The sequence below is a fragment of the Neolamprologus multifasciatus genome, chromosome 16, assembly GCF_963576455.1.
Source record: "Neolamprologus multifasciatus chromosome 16, fNeoMul1.2, whole genome shotgun sequence".
Classification (NCBI taxonomy): Eukaryota; Metazoa; Chordata; class Actinopteri; order Cichliformes; family Cichlidae; genus Neolamprologus; species Neolamprologus multifasciatus.
In genome coordinates, this window is record NC_140454.1 from 4049425 (window position 1) to 4071946 (window position 22522).

General features: G+C 42.2%; 1 protein-coding gene and 1 long non-coding RNA gene across 5 annotated transcripts in view; both read right to left on the reverse strand.

Annotated features, from left to right (window-relative positions):
• The window catches only part of LOC146500033 (uncharacterized), a 347579-nt gene that overhangs the window by 230535 nt on the left and 94522 nt on the right, over window positions 1–22522 (reverse strand). The window lies entirely within an intron of this gene.
• The window catches only part of fam124a (family with sequence similarity 124 member A), a 33133-nt gene continuing 16690 nt past the window's right edge, over window positions 6080–22522 (reverse strand). For 2 of the 4 annotated variants that reach the window (XM_085135981.1, XM_085135980.1), the window contains 2 exons: window positions 21169–21929; window positions 6080–12362 (listed from right to left, as the gene is read on the reverse strand). In XM_085135981.1, the coding sequence (XP_084992107.1) occupies window positions 11571–12362; window positions 21169–21918 (1542 nt within the window). In that variant the 5' untranslated portion in view covers window positions 21919–21929 and the 3' untranslated portion in view covers window positions 6080–11570. Of the gene's footprint in view, window positions 12363–21168; window positions 21934–22522 lie in introns of all 4 variants that reach the window. The other 2 variants (XM_085135982.1, XM_085135979.1) reach the window with 1 other exon arrangement.

The window sequence follows — 22522 nt, forward strand, 5'->3', positions numbered from 1 at the left end:
TTATAAATATGATTTGCAAACAATGATACATGCCTGTAATTAAAACGCTGATTTTGCTGATTACAATATTACAAATAAAGTTTTAAATCACTACGGTGAATGTTTAATGTTTGGCTGGGTTTTGATATGGGAGAGACGGCTTCGCAGCTGCTGGGGGTAAGTGACCGGAAACTTGCATGCCCATAAAAGGCAACTGCCTGACTGTGTGAACTATGCACCAAGAGAGAGAGTAAAATCTAGGTAGATGAATTAAATGGATGTTGTAAGAAAAATAGTAAATGAATGTTTTAGTCTCTTAATACAGGTGGATTTCTCTCAACCAGGAGACCTGAGTACAGCAGCAAAAGGATAGATTAACAAAATTGGGACGACACACATGCCAAGCTCTGGCTCAAAATTTTACAGGTTGACCTCTCACTTTGTCCCCACCCGAAAAAGAAGCTTAAAGGACATCTTCTCCTCCAGTTATCGGTTACCATCACTGGAAATTTTCAGGCAAGTTTTTCACTGAATTGTTTTTGGCACCATGTGTCCCTGAATCTCACAAGCAAGCTCTAATTCCTGGCTGAAGACATGGAATGCTGTTATTTAAGGTGGGAAATCAAAATTTGGGAAACAAAATTAAAAACACATACAATTGGAGAAATGCCTTGCTTGAGAAGAAAAAAAAAAAAAAAAAAAAAAAAAAGTTAAAATAACCCACCTACAAACGCACACACACGCAATGAAGAAACAGCTTACATTCATGAACACGTGAAGATTTTCAAGCAAGGTTAAAGCAGCGAAACTTAACATACACCTGATGTTAAATGATAAAGTCTATCCACTACTAACAATTAAACTCTCTGGGTTGCAGGACAACAACTTGACTTCAAAAAGACAGACACTGGTAAATCATAAACCAGTGATGAAACAACAAATTTAGTGGTTGAAAGAGTCAAATTGTGACATGTTTTCCTCTGATTGATTAATACAAGTGATTATTGAATGAAATAAAAATTCCTTTTTTGAATTATTAAACATGATCTTAAGAATTTTAACGTGTACCTGTGTTGTCCTGTCAACTTGGTGGGTTAGGAGTTGATTATATAGTGAGAAAAAACAAAAAAAAGGGGGGGAGAAGGCTGACACAGGGCCTGGCCCCTCTCTGAATAACATAGCCAAAACAACATTATTTTCAAACAACATCATTTTCCTGTTCGTCTGTTTTTGTTTTGTTTTTGTTTTTTCTCTTTATGCTTAATTACAGGCTGCTTTGTCAGCCCGGAAAGCCGAGGCTGACCTGGACTCCTGCTCTCCCCTCTACCATCTTTGCTCTCCTTTCTACCATCTTTGATGTGACCCTGACCAAATGCTACAGCAGCTGGACTCACAACAACAGCCTGAGAATGTCAACAGTGCTGCAGGAAAGAGATCTCATGCAGCGGAGACGGAGAACGTTAAATCCAAGGCCCGTTTCACGACACGGGGGAGATTTCCAGACAGCTTCAGCTGACAGAGCTGTGACGAGACGCCTATTAAGCCCGGATGAAAAGTGAGGCCGAGCAAAAGAATGCTGACCTTAACAACTCTGCATTAAAACTGTGCAGGACAGTGATGGACCAACACGGAGGATCGGGCAGCAAAAAGGGCGTGCCAGAGACACGAGGAGTAACTGAGGTCAGAAGGCACCTCAGATTGGACAAAAGCAGCAGAAGAACATAAGCTGAAGGCACAGGTGTCGGGGCTCGGCCAGGAGCTGACCTCTGAGAAGAGCCGAACAGCAGAGCTGCAGAAGGCCGTGGAGCAAAGCAAGGAAAACATCAATAAACTTCAATCTGACGTGTACGGAAAAGACTCTGAGGTTTCTGCCCTCAGTAAGAGCTCAAGACATCAGAGCAGAAACTGAGCATGCCTGAGGAGGAGCTGGCTGCTAATCGAACCTATCAGTCAGGCTTGGAGTCCCAGATACAGGACTTAAAATCAGGCCGGAGCTTGCTGGAGCAGGAGGTTGTCAAACCTGACGAGAAGCTCCAACACCAGGAGCAAACCCTGAAGGACCTACAGAAGCAAAAAGGGTCAAGTTAAGGAGGAGTTGGACAAGGAGAAGATGCAGGACACTGGAGAAAAGGACTGCCTCAATTGGGGCCAGAACCAGTATGGAGAGAACTTTGGGCAGCAGCACCAATGGACCCAAACGGACTGAAAAGGGGGAGGGCAGGACCCCAGAGCACGCTTCAGGCCCTGGTTTACCCAGAACACCAGAACAGGAAAGTGATGAACACAAACACACACACAAACACACACATTTACATACACTGACTCAGAAGCAAGAGAAACACACATATGAACACATATGCACTCGTTGATTGACTGAGAAATGACACACACACACGCACACAAATCGAAATGCTGATTCAATTCACTGAGAAGTGATCCACACACACACACATACACACATACATATACATGTTTGTGCAATGAAGAGTGATACACACACGCTGATGCAATGAAGAATGCTTTACTAACAAATGCTATGCTGATACGCAAAATGCTGCACACAAACGTCCAAATACAGAATTTGTTACAACAACTAGAAGCCATTGATTGTTTAATTGGTTAAATGCATTTCATGTCACCCAGAGGGCATTTGTGTAGATTTAGGGGACAGGGTCTAAAGCAGTTTGGTTATGAAAACAATGTCTGTGAGTGATGTCTGTTTATGGCTCAAGGCCTCGACTGAATTGTTTACTGTGCTTCACACAGCCTGATAAGGAGCAGTGGTACAGAGTGAAAATGATGAATTAACGGTGTGAGCCTTATTTCGGAGCGCCACATTTTTGTGATTGAGATTTAATTGAAGGAGGAACACACTGAAAAAAATAAATAAATAAAAGAAAAGAAAAAAGAAAAGGGGGCCAGCCCTTGGATTTATGTAAGCATCCCACGTGTATTTAACACAATTGCCTCAGGCTTTAAAGATCTGTACAAAATTCAACAGGAAATCATAGCTTCCCTGTATTTCCTACATTGTTGGCATGCTGGTGAGTGCTGTTGCTCCACAGTAAGAAGGTCCTGGGTGCAAGTCCACAGTCTGGTTAGTTTGCAGTGGTTTCTCTCTTGGTATTCTGGTTTCCTGCCACAGTGAAAAGTCATGCAGCTGTTAGAGCTAGGTTAATTGATGATTCTAAATTATCCGTGAATATAAGTGTAAATGGTTGTTTGTTTCTAGGTGATAGACTGGTGACCGGTTCGGGGTGCACCCTGCCTCGTAACCTATCACTTTAGAGTTATTTCCCAGCCCTTGTGCAATCAGGATAAAGATAGGAGGATGGTAGTTGTTGTAGACCCATTCAATTTTTATGGTAACCAGAATTTAGACTTTGTTGAACCGTAGGCAATATGAAGACAACATGTAGTATTTAAGGGACCAAGTAGAATTTGGATAAAAGTTATTGAATAGTGTTGAAATAAAATGACAGAATTGTGAAGGATTAAAATATTCCAGGAGCTCAACTTACTCCATATGAACATGTTTTAATCGTGTTTTATGAACACAAAATGCACAGGTTTACTGAATATGAAAAGGTTGTGTTGATTTAACTCAGTTGTTTAAGTTTCTACCAAAGCAAAACCTTTGTGTGCAACTAGTGTCCACTATTGAAACAAATAAGTCCAACACGTTTTTGTCAGTGCAAAAGAAGTTACGGTACCTGTATGCTTACACAATATTGTCCCGGGACGGAGAAAAACTTTCTGGTGAAGTTTTGGTTGATTTTGGGTTTTGCTTAACACTAGGTTGATTTTATCAGTGAGGTTTGAATTGTTTTCTTTCTCTAAGAGAGAGAAAGGTGGTTTTATGTTTGGACATGTTTCCAACGGGCCCCAGTATTTGTTATTATATGAGTATTTTATTGGTTACGTTTGTCTTTGCTTTGTTACAGTGCACTGAAATAAGAACATCTGAGAGGAGTGATCCACCGGTGGTGATATTTTGGTATTTTGTGAGTTCCTGATTTAACAAATCAGCTCTTTAATCCAGGCCTGAGAGATTGAACTTTAAAGCGCTATAAAACATGATTACTAGAAACAGTCGCAAAGTATTTTTCTCCATGATTATAATGGGCTCTGGAGAAATTCACTTATATGGGACATTGATCACATGAGAAGTCCTGAGCCTAAAAGGATTGCAGCGAGTCAATCCAGTCCAAAAAAACAAGGAACTGTTTTCCTTTAAAATGATGACGTCATCTTGCTGGTGATGGAGGCTTGATTAGGTTGCGCGTGAGACTCCATTATCAGCAATATCTGGTATGAATGTGTGTGAATGTATGCATGTGACTGGACTGTGATGGACTGACGACTAAAAGTTTTAACTGACTTGATACTGAGACAAAAACGATACCGACTTTAGGATTAGTACATTTCTACAAACAATTCACCCAGCCTGTAAAAGAAGGGTGGATGTTTTGTCTCGCTTTGTTTTGTTTTTGCAGGAGTAGGAGGACAGAGACTAGGGGGGGGAGGCTGTAGCTTCACATGAGTGTGAACTGCAGACTTAGCCCTTTGGTTGCTAATTTTGAGCTACTGATGTTTCCATTAAGAAAATTGGGTTTTATTAGCTGTGTTTCGATTAATGCAGCACATTATATTGTTGGGAATGTTAAATGCTAAAGTGAAGAGAAGCTTTGATTTCACTCATGACTGAACATGTTATTATTAACCATAGCAGGCCACTGTAAAAAAGCCAATTAATTTAGATAGAAAAAGTCAAAAGCTCTACTGATGTCTATGAATAACAGGGGAATGATAGACTTGTCACATTCAAAATAGAGATATGTAATGACAAACCTTGGTCCACGTCATTTAGGTTCTCCATTGAAATAGTCAATAATTTAGAAAAGTAAGATCGAACCGACAGGGGCATGTGGTGCTGCACAAGAACAAGAGCAAAATAAAGAAAAATTATTGTTTAGCTTTGATAAATTAAAATTAAAATGTACCATTACACTCAGAGGATCAATATGAAATTCAATATATGCTAATTTTGTATGAAGTACGTGACTGATAACTGTTCTGTCCTGAGCTTTTGTGTTTACAGCGCCCACTTGACCACACCAACAGTTTCTCGCCACCAAAAGCGGGTACTTGCAAAGAATAGGGAGGAATATCATCAGAAGTGGGAAAGGTAAGCCCCGATGGGGGTGATAATGTAACACACCCAAAGAAAGATTTTAGGTCTGACCAACCGTCTCAGTCGTGGGCAAAACGATGACAGTCAATAAAATTCTAAAAGATAATTTAGTGACAAAAAATATCAAGAGATAAAAGATAAAACAGTCCAGTGTCCCATTCATGAATCAAATAAAAACACACAGTCCCAAGGCCAGAGCCAGCTATGCCACACGGCCAGTTGCACTCCAAATGTTGCCTTTAACAGGGGTAGAAGTTGTCCTTGGAGACCCACTACCCTGCAAGCATATAGCCAGTGATCACTCCAACCTGTGCAACTCTGCTGCCTTTAGGCTGTGGCATATAATAGGCCCTGGCCTGCACAGAGAGACAAAATGACACAGCAGTGTTTGTAGTGTGGCTATAAGTAGACCAGTGTATCAGTGCAATCAAGTACACCTGGCTCTAATTAGTCCAACCCCATTCCAGCCATTGGCTCACCAAAAATGTGACACACGTACAAAAAACCACTCTCAACCCAGTGCAACTTCACACAATAATATGGAGCTGAATTAACACAGGCACACTAGTCTACCATGTTACAATAACACCATTAATTTCACGTATGGTCAAATTCTTAAAACTTGACCCCAAACATGAAAAATTCTTCAAACATTTAGAGACAGAGTGGAGTTCTAGATAAACATAATGCAGCAAACCACATAAGGATGGACCATTGGAATTCATAAAATGGTGAAATAACACGCAGGAAAAATGTTGATCATGTTGATTATGTTTATTCCAGTGTGCAGAGATTGGCTAATCTGACCAGGAAATGTTATAAATGGATTGTCGGAACAGTCAGCGTTAAAGTCACCTTTGACAGTCCAGACTAAGATGGCGTTGGACATCTTCAGGGCGGAAAAGGGTTGGTGTGACCAAGGTGTGGTTTGGCTTGTTGTATGTATATTTCATAATGATACAGCTCTGGATGGACCAGTTACCAGGGCATGGAAGGAGGACAGACTCATTAAATGAGGAGAAGGAATTTTCTGGGATTGGAGATCCTGTGGGTGAGTGGTTGACTAAAAGCATGCATAAAATAAAAGCTATTTTTTGTTATTGATTGGTAATAGATTGATAATTGGCCACATTCACAGTTGTATTGACTTGTAGTGGACGTAGTCTACTTCATGTTTAAGCACTCTAATTAACAGATTGAAAATAGTGACATTAAAGGAAGAATATGCAGCGCCACCCTGTCAAATGCCAGTGCCGGTGGGGCTCAGTGATGAATCAGGTGAGCTTCATGGCTGAATTAAAACATAGAGGCCCCTGCGGTGGTCAGTAAGGGATAAAAAGGGTGTGTTTTACTGTTATTTTAGCATCAGCATTATTGTTACATCAGAATCATATAACAAGCATTGCATTGAACATTTATTGAAGCTATTGACATATTAACATTTGTATTACAGTGATTGTTATAACCTCATGTTAATCTTCTATCTACAGGTGTCAAACGTAGTCAACAAGTTCATGTTGAAGTGAAGTTCATAATAATACAGGTTTTGTTTGTAGACGATTGTGAAGACGCAGGCTCTGGGCGGAGCCAGGAGTTGAACAGATCTAACATGACAATTAAATTGATTTCATTCCCTAACACAGAATAACAAGACTGGACCAACGACACTGGATAGGAGAAAGTCTGATACTTTCTAAGATATGAGGTCACTAACCTTTTCTTTCAATTTTCTAGCTTAATTGAATGGACACATGTTAGAATTAGAAATGGCTGCTTTGTCTTTGATGTCTTTTATTAGAATGAGTGGTTTTAATCATTTTCATACATATCTTGCAAATGTGCTTATAATGAGTTGGCACTCGGTCTTTTGAAGGTCATAAGCTTCGTTCGGCGATAGTCCGGACTGATAAAGTGTAAGAAATGCCTTGAGTGCAGCAGGCTAAATGCAAACACGCTTACACACACATACACTAAATTAGGATAAGTCCTTGAGACATTCTGAATATTCTAAACAAATTCTGAATCACCAAAAGATCAGTAGACAGCAACATTAGATTGTTAGAGCTAGGAAGAGAGGTGTTTTGGTTTTCTGTCTCTTACAGAGAAAGGAACAGACACCAGACGAGGTCACAGATATACGAGGATCCTTGGCAGCAGAGACAGACACGGTGACTGCGGAAACATCAACTGGGTTCAAGTGTCATGGCATTTTGGGCTCCAGCTGGTCACCTCAAAAGGATGGATCCCATAAACACAGCAATAACCATGAAGGGGTTGACGGAAATCCAGGAACACCACACCAACGACGTTCGAGAGGCTGTTGGTCATAAGGAGAACACCTTTCTGTTCCTTTTCCTGGGGAACACAGCTGTGACCCCAGAATACACAGATCATTGTTTGAAATCGGGGCAGAATAATCCCCTGATCTGTGCAACGACTGAAGGGTTGTCTAACCCCTGAGGTTGAAGGAAACAAGAGCAGAGGATCACCCGACTGGAAGACATTGGTGCCTACAGCAATAAAATAAAGGTTAAAAGCTCCTCGGACAGAGGTTCTAGTCTGAGTACGTTTGGAGGGTATAAGGTAGCACCGAAATAAAGCTGTGGGAGAACTGGGGAGTGATGGGAGTATCATCTGTACCTACTGTTGTTGTTGTAATAAAAGTTTTTCTTGCATCTGAACTGCGCAAACACAGAGGTCATCTCACATATGGTTCACCCAACAGGGGGACAAAAGGCCTCAGGAGTAAGGAGAAATGAACCCGGCAACACTGGATTGCAGGGTGTAAGTGAGCTCTTTATGTCTAAAGAGCTCATCAGGGGGAATTGTGGGATTATGATATTATTTTATGCCATGTTAGACCCCTAATTAAAGATTGTGAATTATTATGTAGTTTTAGTTTGCATTATGCTCCTGAATTAGAAGAAGGTGATAACTATTACATTTGGTAAACTGATTTGCATTATATTAGACTGTTGATTTATTGTGAATGAATGATATTGTTTTGTGATGCATTATACTGCTGAGTTATAAGAAAATACTGTTCACAGAAAGTCATCGTCTCATTTGTCTGATTAGAAGAGAACAGAGCATTCTGCCCCATCAGCAGGAGCAGATAAACAGGGAGCCAAGGTCGTAGCTTAGGCGCTGTGTGAGAGAAAGGATGTGAATGTTTAGGCTTTTATGATTAGGTGGGGGCCACTAGAGGCTATAAGAGTTTGATCAAGGCTCCACCATTTTGAGATCTGATGCTGTCTGTTGTATGGTGTCCATCTCCCACGCGTGTGTTCATTAAATCATCGTTTGACTTGACCCGGCCGGACCAGTGTGGTTATTTGGGTTTTCCTCCTGTATCCATCCTCAATATTTGAATCCGTAACACTCTGCCTCCCATTCTACTTTTAAATACTCTAGGAACAACAAGTAGGCCTGCAGAGCGAGAGCGAAGTGCTCTGGATATGGCCCTTCCTACAAAAGTTGCAGCATTGTTTGGTGTGAAACCTGGTACCATCTCTAATGGTGGATGTCAGAGACAGGCCATGAAATTGGCATCTCAAGAAGAAAAAGAAGACACCACAGGAAGACCATTTCCTCATCGTGTCATCACTCAGGAACTGTAAACTGTCTTCTACAGATTTGCAGGATAATATGGCTGAGGGCTCTTTACCCAGACAAGCCAGAACAGACTGCACACAGCTGATCTGCAGTCTCATTGGGCTGCAGGAGGCCTCCTGTGACTGCCCTTCAGTGTCAGGTGCTGGTGTCTGCAACATGTGCACTGGAACCTGAACATGTGAGGAACGTTACGTTATAATTTGTGCTGATTCTGTCTACGGCAGTACACTTAGAACATCCTGCTGATTGCTGCACCGACACAGTAACACCTTTTGGTGGAGACGTGATGGTGTGGGGAGGGATCTGCCTCACTACGAAAACGAGCCTTGTCATCATTGAAGGAAATCTCAGTGCAGAGATTCTGCAACCAGTGACAGTCCCATATCTCCACAGTCTGGGACTGAAATCTTCCAAGATCACACCCACCTCATAGAGCAGGTTTATTGGAGACTACCTCCAGAATTTAAAAATGGAGAGGATGGAATTACCTGCCTGCAGTCCTGACCTCAACCCTGCTTATGGGATCAGCTTGGACATGATGTTCGTGCCAGAGTGACCAACACAATCACATTTGCCTACTTGTGACACAGCAATACTACTGAGGCCCCTCTTTGTTAAAAGAATAAATTATTAAATTGCCAATTTGTCTTTCGTCTTCAAATTTCAGTTATCCAGTCCAGTAAACAACACCAAACAAGAGCCAGTAACAGAATCTGCTGTTTGGCCTTTTCATGGGCGCAACCTACAAATGCATTTTCCTTACCAATGTGGCACCATTTAAGGGGAAATAAACAGGCTTCCCAACAGTGTAAGATTTATTGCCAAGAAGCATCACTACAAGAAATAATTTCCTTACTTTTAGTGCCAAGTTTAGATAAAACGCTGCCTTTGAACAGAAAGAAACTTGCAGGAGAATCATATGTGTGTTATTGTTCCTGAATCATATATCCTACTCTGTGGTGCAGCTTTCTGTACCTCTTGCACTTTTTATATTTACACAAAATGTCTTTATTTTCACCATCTGGCTTCTTTTTCACATGCAAATGAGCTTGTGCATATTTTTTTAAATATACTTACCACACATCTGACCACATTTACATTTGTCAAAGGAGCTTGCAAAGAAAAGCGTCTGGACTTCTTTAAGTTACTTGAAGACGTTTCACCTCTCATCCGAGAAGCTTCTTCAGTTCTAAGGTCAAATGGTGGAGAGTCCCAGATTTAAACCCAGTGGGAGTTTCCCCCCACAGAGGGACAAAAGGACCCCCTGATGATCCTCTAATCGCCTGAGCCAAGGTGTGAAAATGGGTGTGGGTCAGGATGTGAGTGGGCGTTAAGGCGTCTGGGGAGGGAACTCAAAACTGGATTATAGATGGCAGACAGTTGGTGTCGTAAACCACCGCCTCTGTTCAAAGATGGTCGCTCACAGTGGCGTGTTCTTTGAACAGAGGCGGTGGTTTACGACACCAACTGTCTGTCGAATGGGTGTGCCCATTTTCACACCTTGGCTCAGGCGATTAGAGGATCATCAGGGGGTCCTTTTGTCCCTCTTTGGGGGGAAACTCCCACTAGGTTTAAATCTGGGACTCTCCACCATTTGACCTTAGAACTGAAGAAGCTTCTCGGATGAGAGGTGAAACGTCTTCAAGTAACTTAAAGAAGTCCAGACGCTTTTCTTTGCAAGCTCCTTAGACTACGATGACCTGGATGACTGAGAACCTTCACAAACATATTTACTATTACTCTTCATGTTTGAATTAAGGTTAATTTAAGGTTCTTAACCACTAAATTACAGGCTATATGAAAAAAAGAATGAATGGGATCTTAAGTACAAATCAAAATAAACACATCTCCAGTCTGTGTATCTTAAAATGTGGAAGGAATTTAAAGCATGTCTCTTAACTGGAAGGATTGCTTTCCCTCCCTTTTTCATGCTTCTCAAATTAATTTATGGCTACATTTCTTTGACCATTTAAGACCATATGACTGTACTCTAACTTTTAGTAGCTTCTGCTGCTTTCTCTGTGATAGCTTTACATATTTTATCCACCAACAAGTTTGCAGATTCATGTACTTTTCAGTACTGTTAGTGTGTCAGTCTTATTTTGGACAGTGGCAGGCCGCTAATTTAAGAAAACTTCTTTTTGAAGAGCACTGGTGACCAACCTACTACCTGCACGGTTGTTTAGCTTAAAGAGCTTTTTCTAAGCATTTGGCAGCTTAATATTTGAAGATGCACAGTCTTCCAATTTTAAACCCATCAGACGAGGCATCCAGGCCAAAATGGTCTGACTTCACACAGGACTGAAATGCTAAATGTCTGGTGAAAGCATTAGTGGCAGAAATCTTCTTTTCCCTTATATCATGTTAGTTTTTAATGTTTGGTTAGGCCTGCACAACAAATCTAATTGGTTATGATCAGTGATGTAGAAAACGTGACACCTACCCTACGTTTAATGGAGTGTTAAACAACACATTTGAAAGGGGACAAACAATTTGCAATTTTATTAAATGTTTCTGTACACAGATATGCAACTTCTCCATTAAATGCGTGAAAGTACATATGAAGTAGCATTTACAGAGTTTATATACACACATGCAAAAAAAAATAAAAAAAATGCAGCATTCACAAATATTTCAGAACAAACTTTGTGCTTTGCTTCAGTTTGCTGTTGTTGTTTTACTATCAAACACCAGGGGGCAGAGTAGAGCTTACATGATAGCCGCAGCACTAAGGTTTGATATTACTGACCAGAGTTAAGTCCTATGAGCCTTTAGCAAAAGATCAGATGTAGAATTCTTGTTCTTCCTCTTCTGTCAAGTCTTTCTCTTCAACTGGCGCACTAATTATGCTGCAGCTGTCTGACTCGTTCACTGAAGCTGAGGACAGTGTGTTTGCACTGGTGCTTTGGAGACATGACCGAGAGCTTTTGATGGAGAAGCTGTTCGGAGTCCGGCCCAGAGTGGCCGATTTGTAGGTGCCCTCTTGGGTGACGGGAGAGAGGCGGGGTCCGATGTCTTCTGGTGGGGCCGATAATGGCCGAGGAGTCTGTGGGAGGCTCGATTTGACGTACGCAGACACAACTGTGAGGTCCACGCTGCTACCTGGATTTACCTTGTTTCCCGTGTCTACATCCGTCTCCTCTGCCCCGATCAGAGCGTCCACATTGAGGCGGAAGGGCGGGATGAGCGAAGAACTCCGGTGAAGGGAGTGGCTCCTGTAATTGGGGCTGGGACAAGGACCTGGAGAGGAACAGGCAGAGCGGGAGCTGGCTGAGCCCATGTTGGGTAGAGAGAAGAGGGATCCGGACCGATTGCCCGTCCAACGGGACCTCCAGCTGTCAGGATGTTGTTGGTCTGGCCACAGCTCCTGCTCATCTGGCTCCTCACATGCCAGAGGCATGGAGTAGTGGGAGGTCGGGTGGACTTTGGAACGAGGTGGCATCCGTTGATGGTAACGGCGGTTCCTGTGAGAGGTGGCGCTGCGGGTGAAGGTGGACGGAGCAGAGGCGGATTCGGTGACGGTGCATGATCTGTAGCAGGGATCATGTCTGTGTTTGCAGTATGCACCCTGGACCTGAATAGGAGGGAAAGAAAAGCAGTGAAAATATAGCAATTTGGGGTCAAGGGTCATATCACCATGTGGGATAGGTGGTAGGGCAAAACAATTGTAGCTTATAAACTGCTTCCTTTAACCTGCCTATTCTGATAGCAGACTGTCTGTATGCTCTATTTGTTCACATGGGATCTGTGGGTTCAAGACCATTAACCTCCCTCTGTGCAGGGCTTCCATGCAACAGGACACTCCTCACACAGCATACAGGCAGCAAAGTGAAGGAGGAAGAAGCACAAGGGAACCCCGGGGTCTCCAAACACACCCCGTGCTCTCACCCTGGCCTCTGAATGCTGATGACTTCTCCAGCTGTTGATGTGCTTCACAGAAGAACCCCCTGTGTACATATATCCATTCAGGCATCTTAAAATCAGAGTGCGCTGTTCAGACAAATCGATGAAATATTACAAATCCAAAAAGGAAATTGTGAGAAGCAGGAAACACATGAAGCAACACTCCCAGTTCTGACATACAGCGACTGCTGCTGCTTTAAACACGTAAGGCAGCTCTCCGCTGATAGTTTCTCCATGTTTTTGTTCTCTTGTCCGCTCCGTCATCCGACTTTCCAACAAGACAATACAGACAGAAGCAATAACTTCCCACACAGCAGCCCCCAGACAATTTTCTGAAGCAGCACATGGACTGAGGGGAATCTGCACATTTCCATATGTCGAACAATAAATATATAAAAAGAAGTTCAAAGTGATTTACAGCTTCCTCACAACAATCTACAGTCTGTTCAAGAAATCAATAAGTCTCTATTTCTAACATCTATAAATACTGTCTGATAATGATAGGCTGAATCCAGTGCAGCAAACATACACTCACCAGTCACTTTATTATTGGGTACATGGCAGCAACTCAGCGCATTCAGGCATGTAGACACTATTAAGGCAACCTGCTGAAGTTTTAACAGGCATCAGAATGTGGATGATTTGAGATTTCCCCCACAAACACATCTAGGGTTTAAACAGATGGTCAGAAAAAAGGAAAATACCCAGTGATATGGATCATGTCTCGTTGATGCCAGAGGTCAGAGGAGAATGACGAGACTGCTTCGTGCTGATAGGCAGGCAACAGCAACTCAAATAACCACTTGTTATGACCAAGAAGAGCATCTCTGAATGCACATTACATCAAACCTCGAAGCTGCTGATGAGCAGAGGAACCGACTGAATGTCACTCCTGTCAGCAAACGACAGGAAACTGAGGCTATAGTTCAGAAAGACTCAACATACTGGACAACAGAAGATTTGGATGGTAGTTTCAGACAATATGTTACTGCAGCCTAATTATAATGCAAAAATACTGCTCAGTTCAAAGCATGCAGGCAGCATTTCTTGAGATAATAAAACAAAAATTACAGTTACATAACACGAGCATCTGTATGTGCATCTCTGAAACTGTAATGTTTGGAAGTAACACACATACTTCACAACAGTCATACATCTTAATGACCTTGTAGTACCATATCACCCTATTAGAGCACTTCGCTCTCGCTCTGCAGGCCTACTTGTTGTTCCTAGAGTATTTAAAAGTAGAATGGGAGGCAGAGCCTTCAGTTTTCAGGCCCCTCTTCTGTGGAACCAGCTTCCAGTTTGGATTCAGGAGACAGACACTATCTCTACTTTTAAGATTAGGCTTCAAACTTTCCTTTTTGCTAAAGCATATAGTTAGGGCTGGACCAGGTGACCCTGAATCCTCCCTTAGTTATGCTGCAATAGATGTAGGCTGCCGGGGGATTCCCATGATGCATTGAGTTTTTCCTTTCCAGTCACCTTTCTCACTCACTATGTGTTAACAGACCTCTCTGCATTGAATCATATCTGTTATTAACCTCTGTCTCTCTTCCACAGCATGTCTTTATCCTGTCTTCCTTCTCTCACCCCAACCAATCACAGCAGATGGCCCCGCCCCTCCCTGAGCCTGGTTCTGCTGGAGGTTTCTTCCTGTTAAAAGGGAGTTTTTCCTTCCCACTGTCGCCAAAGTGCTGCTCATAGGGGGTCATATGATTGTTGGGTTTTTCTCTGTATCTATGAAGCGCCTTGAGGCGACTTTTGTTGTGATTTGGCGCTATATAAATAAAATTGAATTGAACAGTGACATGCTGCTTGCAGGGCTGGTTCCTGCAAACTGGAGAGAACTGTAAATGTTATCCAACACTAAAAACTACATATTTTATTAGCTGTAACATGCTGGAGTTTTACTGATGCAACTCGGTTTAGTAAAATTACTCTTTGAACTGAGGAAGGGTTTTATTTTGAAAGTCTTTATGAGACAAAAAGCTGTAATCCAGGGTTTTGAGATTGGTTTATGGCAAAGAGGGTCCTCACAAGACCAAATGTGCGTATGTGTGTGTGTGTGCGTATAAAAAGTGTAACAAAACCGCCTGTGTTTTCTTCTCTCCCTGCTCAGTGTCTCAAAGTTGACTCTTTTATAAACCATCTCTCTCCTTTGTCTCCATCCTGCTCTCTGCTCTCAGTCCACTTCATCCTGTTTATCTTTTCCTTACTCTTCTTCTCTTTGTTTTTCTTGGTCTGCTTCTGCTCTCAAGCAGTGGCGTCACCTTTTCCTTGCATGATGCCCATTTATTCCTCCACTAAAGCACCAACCGAGACAAAGGTGGAGGACCAGCTACATTCTCTGTCAGCGTAATCTATCGAGCTTTACTAGGTACCATCAGTGAATGCTGACAGTAAAAGAGTTTAGACTGCACTGTAGCACAAATAGTGACATAGAAACACAATAACCTGCACTCATTTTGTGTTCACTAGGTTCATATTAATCCCAAAGCTTCCACAATTTCCTTTTTCCATCCGGACATTGGATAAAAATGTAACATTAGCTTTATTGTTTGGCCTTTAGTCATTTGTTGTGAGTCTCTCATTGCTCAGACATTTGATAGATAGATGTGAGGCTCTAAGTAAGTAGACTAAGTAGATTTCACAGCAGTTGTTCATTCTTCGTTTGTGGCTGATGCCAAACGAGTCTCGGTGTGCAGATCAGCTGCACACACTCATTATTTACTAAAACTATTTTCTGTCCATGTGTGGGTGAAAGTTTCGATCCTCTGCCTACTATTAATACACGACAGCACGAGTTCAGCTTTCTGTGAGGACAAAATGCCAGTGAGGAGCCGCAGCAGGACGCTGGGTAATGAGGCTGTTGACATGGTGATTATCAGACCCTAACTCTTCTAAGCTTTAGTTATCTGGGATAAGCCAGGTCAGCCGGATATATGACCTCAGGAAGGCAAAACCACGACAACAAGACACTAATCCTCAACAATGCTGTGGAAAGCAACACATTTGGACTGTATTTATGTTTATAAACAAAACTCTTCACATGATGAGCTTTTGCTTATGTGTGGCAGTGTGACTGTGGTTTTCAAAACTGTGTTACTGAGACGACGCTCTAGATGATCAAATAGGGAACCATTTTATGTTCCTGTTCCTCAGACCGTGAAGAAAATAGAATCTGATTATAAGAAAGGAAGATTTCTTTTCCAGACTTGCAGCATTCTGGCGACTAATTTTACTAGAAAGATGGAGCATTTTTGAAGCTGGCATGGTTATAAAAACTCCAGTTGATCAAAACTCATATTAACTTCATATGAATAGGGATGGGTACCGGTATCCGGTGCCATTACGGTACCGGTTCTGACATAAACGGTAGTAACCAGACCGAAAAGCAGCGCACATTTCGGTGCTTTATTTTCCCTGAGATGTCACACACTTTGGATTCTAGCCAATCATTTTACCTTTACAAGGATAGTGGGCGGGTCCAGGTACGTACGTTCTTTTAGAGCAGAGCTACAGATTAAAAATGCCCAAGGTGAAGCGGTCAAAGTCTGGCTGTACTTCACAGCAAAAGATGCCATATTGCGCCATCTGCCCTTCTGACCAACACCAGTAGGCGGTAGGTGAAGTGTCTTGCCCAAGGACACAACGACCGAGACTGTCCGAGCCGGGGCTCGAAACGGCAACCTTCCGATTACAAGGCGAACTCCCAACACTTGAGCCACGATCGCCCGGTTAAAAGCTGAGAAATGCGCCGTATTTGATAGCTTGCTGCGAGACCTCGCACCAAGCACATCTACTGCGCGTGGGTTGCCTGTTATCGGACCCAGAGTTAGCAACATCCCCCAAAAACCCGAAGAGTAGAGTCCTGGCCCCTAGCCCTGCCAGTGTAGCAGAAATGATGAGGATGATGATGCAGCAGCAGCCGTTCTTCTCTGCGTGAGTAGCTTAATGTTGTTCGTGTATAATTTACGTTGAGTAGGCTAACCACGTTATTACATTAACGCATGTAAGGTGAACTAGCAAACATCATCATAGCTACATGCGGCTGTCTTCTTGTTTGATGGCAGATACTCCCTTCACCCTGGCCAAAAAGGCTAAAATGACCAAAGAAAAAGTGGGAAACAGTTAAACATGAGAGATTTTTGGACAAAGTTTGTGTTTTTTCCATTGTTTAAGCTGCTTCCAGCCAAGAGTGATACCATATATGCCCTATAGCTGCAGAAAAGGCTAACATTGTTATCTTTTTACAAAAAAAACCCCAGCTAAACATGAGAGGTTTTTGGACAAAGTGTGTGTTCTCCATTCTTTAAGCCGGTGCTTAAACGGTGCTCGAACCGTTTAAGCACCGGCACTGTTTCAAAAGTACCAGTTTGGTACTGGTATCGGATAAAACCTAAATGATACCCATCCCTACTTATGAATATGGAAAGCATCTCCTATGGAGCACTTTGTGCTTTGAAGTGTCCAGTCAATAGTCATCCAAAGCAGGTTTTGTTAATGCATTAAAAAATATTATAAAAATTTGTAATTTAGTAACAAATTGATGCCGAAAATTCTAAAAAACACGATGCTACTGTCTCTCAATGAAAGCAACAAACATATATTGCATCATATGGATAAAAATAAAGACAGAAATTAATACAGTGCTGTGCAAAGTCTTAAACCAGCCCTCATTTCTTTATATTTTGCTTCTGAGGAGCCATTGTAGCCTTGTACCTGACTATTTTCAGAGGAAGGTTTTTTTGGTTGATAACCCACTCAACACTGACCTATGAATCATCTAAGTATAAAAAAGGCACTTAACTCAAGTGATGAACCAGTGTTGTATCCATGCATAACAGACACCTTAACAAAGAAGCAGTTTTAAATAGTATCTTTAGGCCCTTTGTTACCAAGCAACCCGTCACAAAAACATAATTTGTTCCCATTTCTGTAGTTCAACCTATGAAAAGATAAAAAACACAAAAAATAAAAAATTTGAAACAAGTGATTTTGAGTATACTTATTTTGTTTTGCAGAATCGGGAGGCCAAAACATTATCTACAGCAGATAAACAGTATCTGAAAGTCCTCTGCTTATTAAAACAGGAAAAAAAATCTCTTCAATTCAATTCAATTTTATTTATATAGCGCCAAATCACAACAAAAGTCGCCTCAAGGCGCTTCATAGATACAGAGAAAAACCCAACAATCATATGACCCCCTATGAGCAGCACTTTGGCGACAGTGGGAAGGAAAAACTCCCTTTTAACAGGAAGAAACCTCCGGCAGAACCAGGCTCAGGGAGGGGCGGGGCCATCTGCTGCGACCGGTTGGGGTGAGAGAAGGAAGACAGGATAAAGACATGAACTCTTCACTGAAGCCTCATCAGAAATGGTCTCAGTGGAAGTTTGGCTGTCAAGAAGTTAAGGAAGGGAAATGGGGAGTAAAAGCTGAGGTATGTCAAATTACACAAGAACTGGACTGGGGGGGAAAAAATCTGTGGTAACTGGTCTGATGGAGTGAGGAATCTTAATTTTTAAACTTTGGTTCATCCTGTCATCAGTATGTATGGTGGAGGTCAGAAGAGAGGTGAGTATCTACAGCCATCCGTGGCTTCATTTTTCACCATGGCAGTGATCCCAAACACACTGCCAATGCAGCAAACGCATACCTGGTTAGAAAAACACTGACTGCAATACTCTGAGTCATGGACTGACCTCCACAGAGTTCAGACTTCAACATTTCTGAAGCAGTGCGGGATCATCTTGACAGAGGACGGAACAAAAAGCAGCCAAATTCCAAACAAGAGCTTTGAATGTCCTTCAAGAAGCCCGGAGTAATATTCGTGTACATGTACAAACTGCTGTTGCCTTATATACTGCATTTCCATATTTGTTTACACGTTTCAGCAAATTGTTGCACATATTTCCAATTTTCCCAGCAAAATATAAAGAACTGAGGGGTGGCTTGAGACTTTTACACAGCACTAGATGCATGTGGTGATTTTTATTAGAGAGCCAATGAAAGAAAACAAAAATTGACAGAAGTTTGACAGATTTTCACTATTACTCCAACACGTCAGAGTATTTATTATATACTGAAACGTTACAGCTGCATCTGTAGCTCCAGGTTCCCAAGAGGCTTGTGTTGTCTTGTTGGGAGCTGGGTGTTGCCATTATCCCAGCCTGACAAAATATACATACACTGTGCACAACTTTCTGTGAATAAAAACACTCCCTCTCTGCTTATCTGTACAAAGAGTATTTTTACAGAATATAGAGATAATTTATTCTTTTCATATCACTGTGCTTCTGTTTCACTTGCCTACATTTAATATATTTAATGTATTGTAGTCGCTGCAGTGTGGAGGTCCATGTGACTTGATTCCAGGTGGCAGCTAAGCATCATGCATATGGCCCATTGTCATGATTTATTAGCTTATTGTTTCTCTCTGTGCCGTTCCAATCCCAGTAATGGACTGAAGCTTAATCGGCTTGAACTTTCAACACTACTTATCTCCGACCGCCTGGGCACATATCCCCCGTTAGGTGATACCTTTCCAACAAGGGCCGCTTGATTCATGTGAGTCTTTATGTGGGTGTTTATATTCAAACCTACGCAGGCTTTTCTAGCACCTTTCAATATGGAAAGATGGAGGAATTAAATTAAGGACCTACAATAAAATAACTGAATCCTTCTTGTCTGCTGTGTGATCTTGTTATTTCTGGATTGAGAATCAGTCTGAACTGCTCTTCTTTTTCTTCCACCTATAAAACTGCCACTTTTGTCTGCTTCTCTTTTACACAATTAAACACAGATTCCAAACACTGCTGCACGCCCAAGCCCATTTTCAGAGTGTTTTTCATCTTTCTTTCTTTCTTTTTTTACTCTTTTAATAGCATACAGTCGTACACAAAGGAAAGACTTGTGAATCGCTCCTTAGCATCATGTTTCAGGAGTTGCGCAACAACATAAATCCTTTTACATGAGACCAGCTGGTTCCAACAACTAATTATAAACTCGCCTCATTTCATCAGATTCAACTGAAATTACTCGTGTAGGTTTTGGTGTATCTGCAGGTATAAAAACACAACACACTCTTTCAAAATAAATCACACCATGCAATTGTGTTGAGTTGTACTTTTCCTATGTTAAAGTTACAGTTCGGTGAGGGCCACTATATTCAAAAGAAGATTAAGAAGTTTCCATTTGCAGTATTGTGTATTTGTCACCATGCCTCCATTGTGACACCTCCCCACCGTCCCAGATGCATATTTAGTGGAGACTGACTCAGCAGCTGCAAGACCCCCAGCAAAGACCACAGCAGGCATCATTAAGAGATCGATGTAACATTTATTAACCCTTTAAGACCTACCATAGAACCAAGTCCACCAGAGCTTATATTATATTTTTACATGCTGTGGAGCCATTTTTGGGAGCATTTCAAGTTGCTATACATCAATACAACCATTATAGCCCAGATTCTAATAATATGTCTGCATTAAGTGCATAGTAATGACATAAATTGCAAAAAAGTGCAATAAACTACAAAAAAATTGAAAATCGTTTTTGCTTTTTTAACATATATTTCTAGTTAGAGAAATTTAAGAGGCTTATCCCTCAAAACTGTAAATACAAAAAAGTTGCACAAAATAGTTTCCTACCAGAGGAAATTTATGTGAGTTTATGTAAGTGTTTTATTTTTGAAATACACCAATTTTTATAAACTGCAGGAAAAACAAAAATAAATATTATAATGCAAATTTGCAAAAAAGCAGCATATGCATCAAAATAAACTATTTCCAGCAGTGCAATATGAGTCCTAAGCATCCCAGAAACCACACAGAAAGTCATAAAGTCAAAGATAACTTTTAAAAACACCAGTATAGGCTCATGAGGCCCTGATGGTAAAAAAAAAAAAACAACTACATTTCTGCGAAAATGACGTCACTTCCGGTTTCGGGGCAGGTCATGGCGGACATGCGATAGTTCGCGCTGACGTCTATTCCAGCGTAGGAAGTGTTATGAACAGCTGTTCGGATCGGCAAAGCGTGTTTCTGGAATATTATGTTTTTGTTGCTGCAAGCGCTTTTTATGCAGTTTTTGCAAAGCTATATGTGGAAGGAAACTGTGACCGAGGACAAGCTGATGGCATAAGATGTAAGTACAACTCCTCCGGTTTCATATGCAAAAAAAAATTATTGCGCTAGCTTACGTGGTTGCAGAGCTACAGGGATTTAAAAATAGTTACGCAAAACAGAGCGTGCCCGCTCTGACCGGCTTTAAAGGGTTAATACCCATACAGCACAAAAGAGTGAAGTGAAGGTGGGTAGCAAAGTGGTTTGCAGATGTGCAGCAACTGTGACTATGTAAATAAAGTGGTCCTTAATGAGATAGCCAAATGCGTATTTAGGCTGATGTGGGCAGGAAATTTTAAGGCACATATATATTTAAAAAAACAACAAAAACAGAATGAAAAACGCTTACCTGCAGTAGGATCTTATTTCCATCGTAGTCCTCCGTTTGCCAGCGCACCTCACTGATTGGGCTGCAAGGGTGTGGCAGCAGGGGCACCAGCACTCCGACGTCCCGGACTCTCACCTCCATTACTGCCGAGTCCAACACCAGGGGACTGTGGCCTCGTGGGAGTCTCTTAAAGGACAGCTGGATCTCCATATCAGGGTTGGAGTACACCACAAAGAAGCAAAAGTCATCCTTCTTTTGCGCAACCCTCCGCTGAAGCAGCAGCTTGTACAGCCGCACCATATCAACATAGTTTTCATGGCGGCAATAGACTGTGAAACGCACGATTTCCTTCCCGTAATGGACCTGCCGCACGGCCCAGAGCGGCGTGCCAGGAGACAGAGTGAAAAAGTCCTGACTGCATGGGGTCAACGGTAGCATCCGCCGGCCATTGCTGACTTTTTCAGTATGGTGGTAGTGCCAGGGCGGCCGCTGCAGAGCGCGATGCAGCATCAGTATGTGCTCATCACCGCCGTAGGCCTCCTGGAGGAACAGGATGACCGCCAGGGCTGGCTGGCAGGCTGGGCTTCCATTTTGATGCCGCTTCGCCCGAGGTCGCTGAGAGACGGAGGCTCGCTCTGAGACCCTGAAGAGCTGCAGTTCAGGGTGAACCCACGCCAGCACGGCGTCGGCGGCATGCTGCAGGAACTTGCCCTCGCCGGGGTCAGCAATGAGGTGGATGCTGACAAGGAACGGATCCTGGAGCTCACCCATGGATAAGTCACCTCCACCAGCACACATGGAAGACAAAGTAGAAGAAACAAGGAGGACAGGAAGAAAATGAGATAAAATGGGTATTTTTGAACTTTATATAGAAATAAGAACAATGTGAATTCTTAAATAATACAAATCTGTTGCTCCAAACTGTCGACATCTATCCATCCTTCTGCTAAGCTATTCCCTTGGACGCTGGGAACATTTTTTCCTGACACATTCACTCTTTTCTTTGTTTACTTCTTTGTTCAAGTTTTCCCATATTTTCTCACTCGCCTTCCCCATTCCCACAGATCTCTAGATCTCAGCTCTCCATTTCACTCGTCCACATCCAACTCCATCTTTCTTACAATTCTGATGTTTACCTTTTCTCCCCTCTCTCCCTCCCTCCTTTCTACCAGACTCATGTGGAGCAGGGCTTCTCTGCGGAGGCTCATTAGTGCCATTAGGAGTCATTACTGAAGCCCAGAGGAATGTTCCAGACCGCAGCGGGAGCGATGCATTCAGGTGTAGCCTCTCCCTGAACCCCCCGACATGGAAAAGCTCGGCACCGTGATGCAGGTGCTGCAAATCCACTTTTCCTATGCTGCCGACACATTTACGT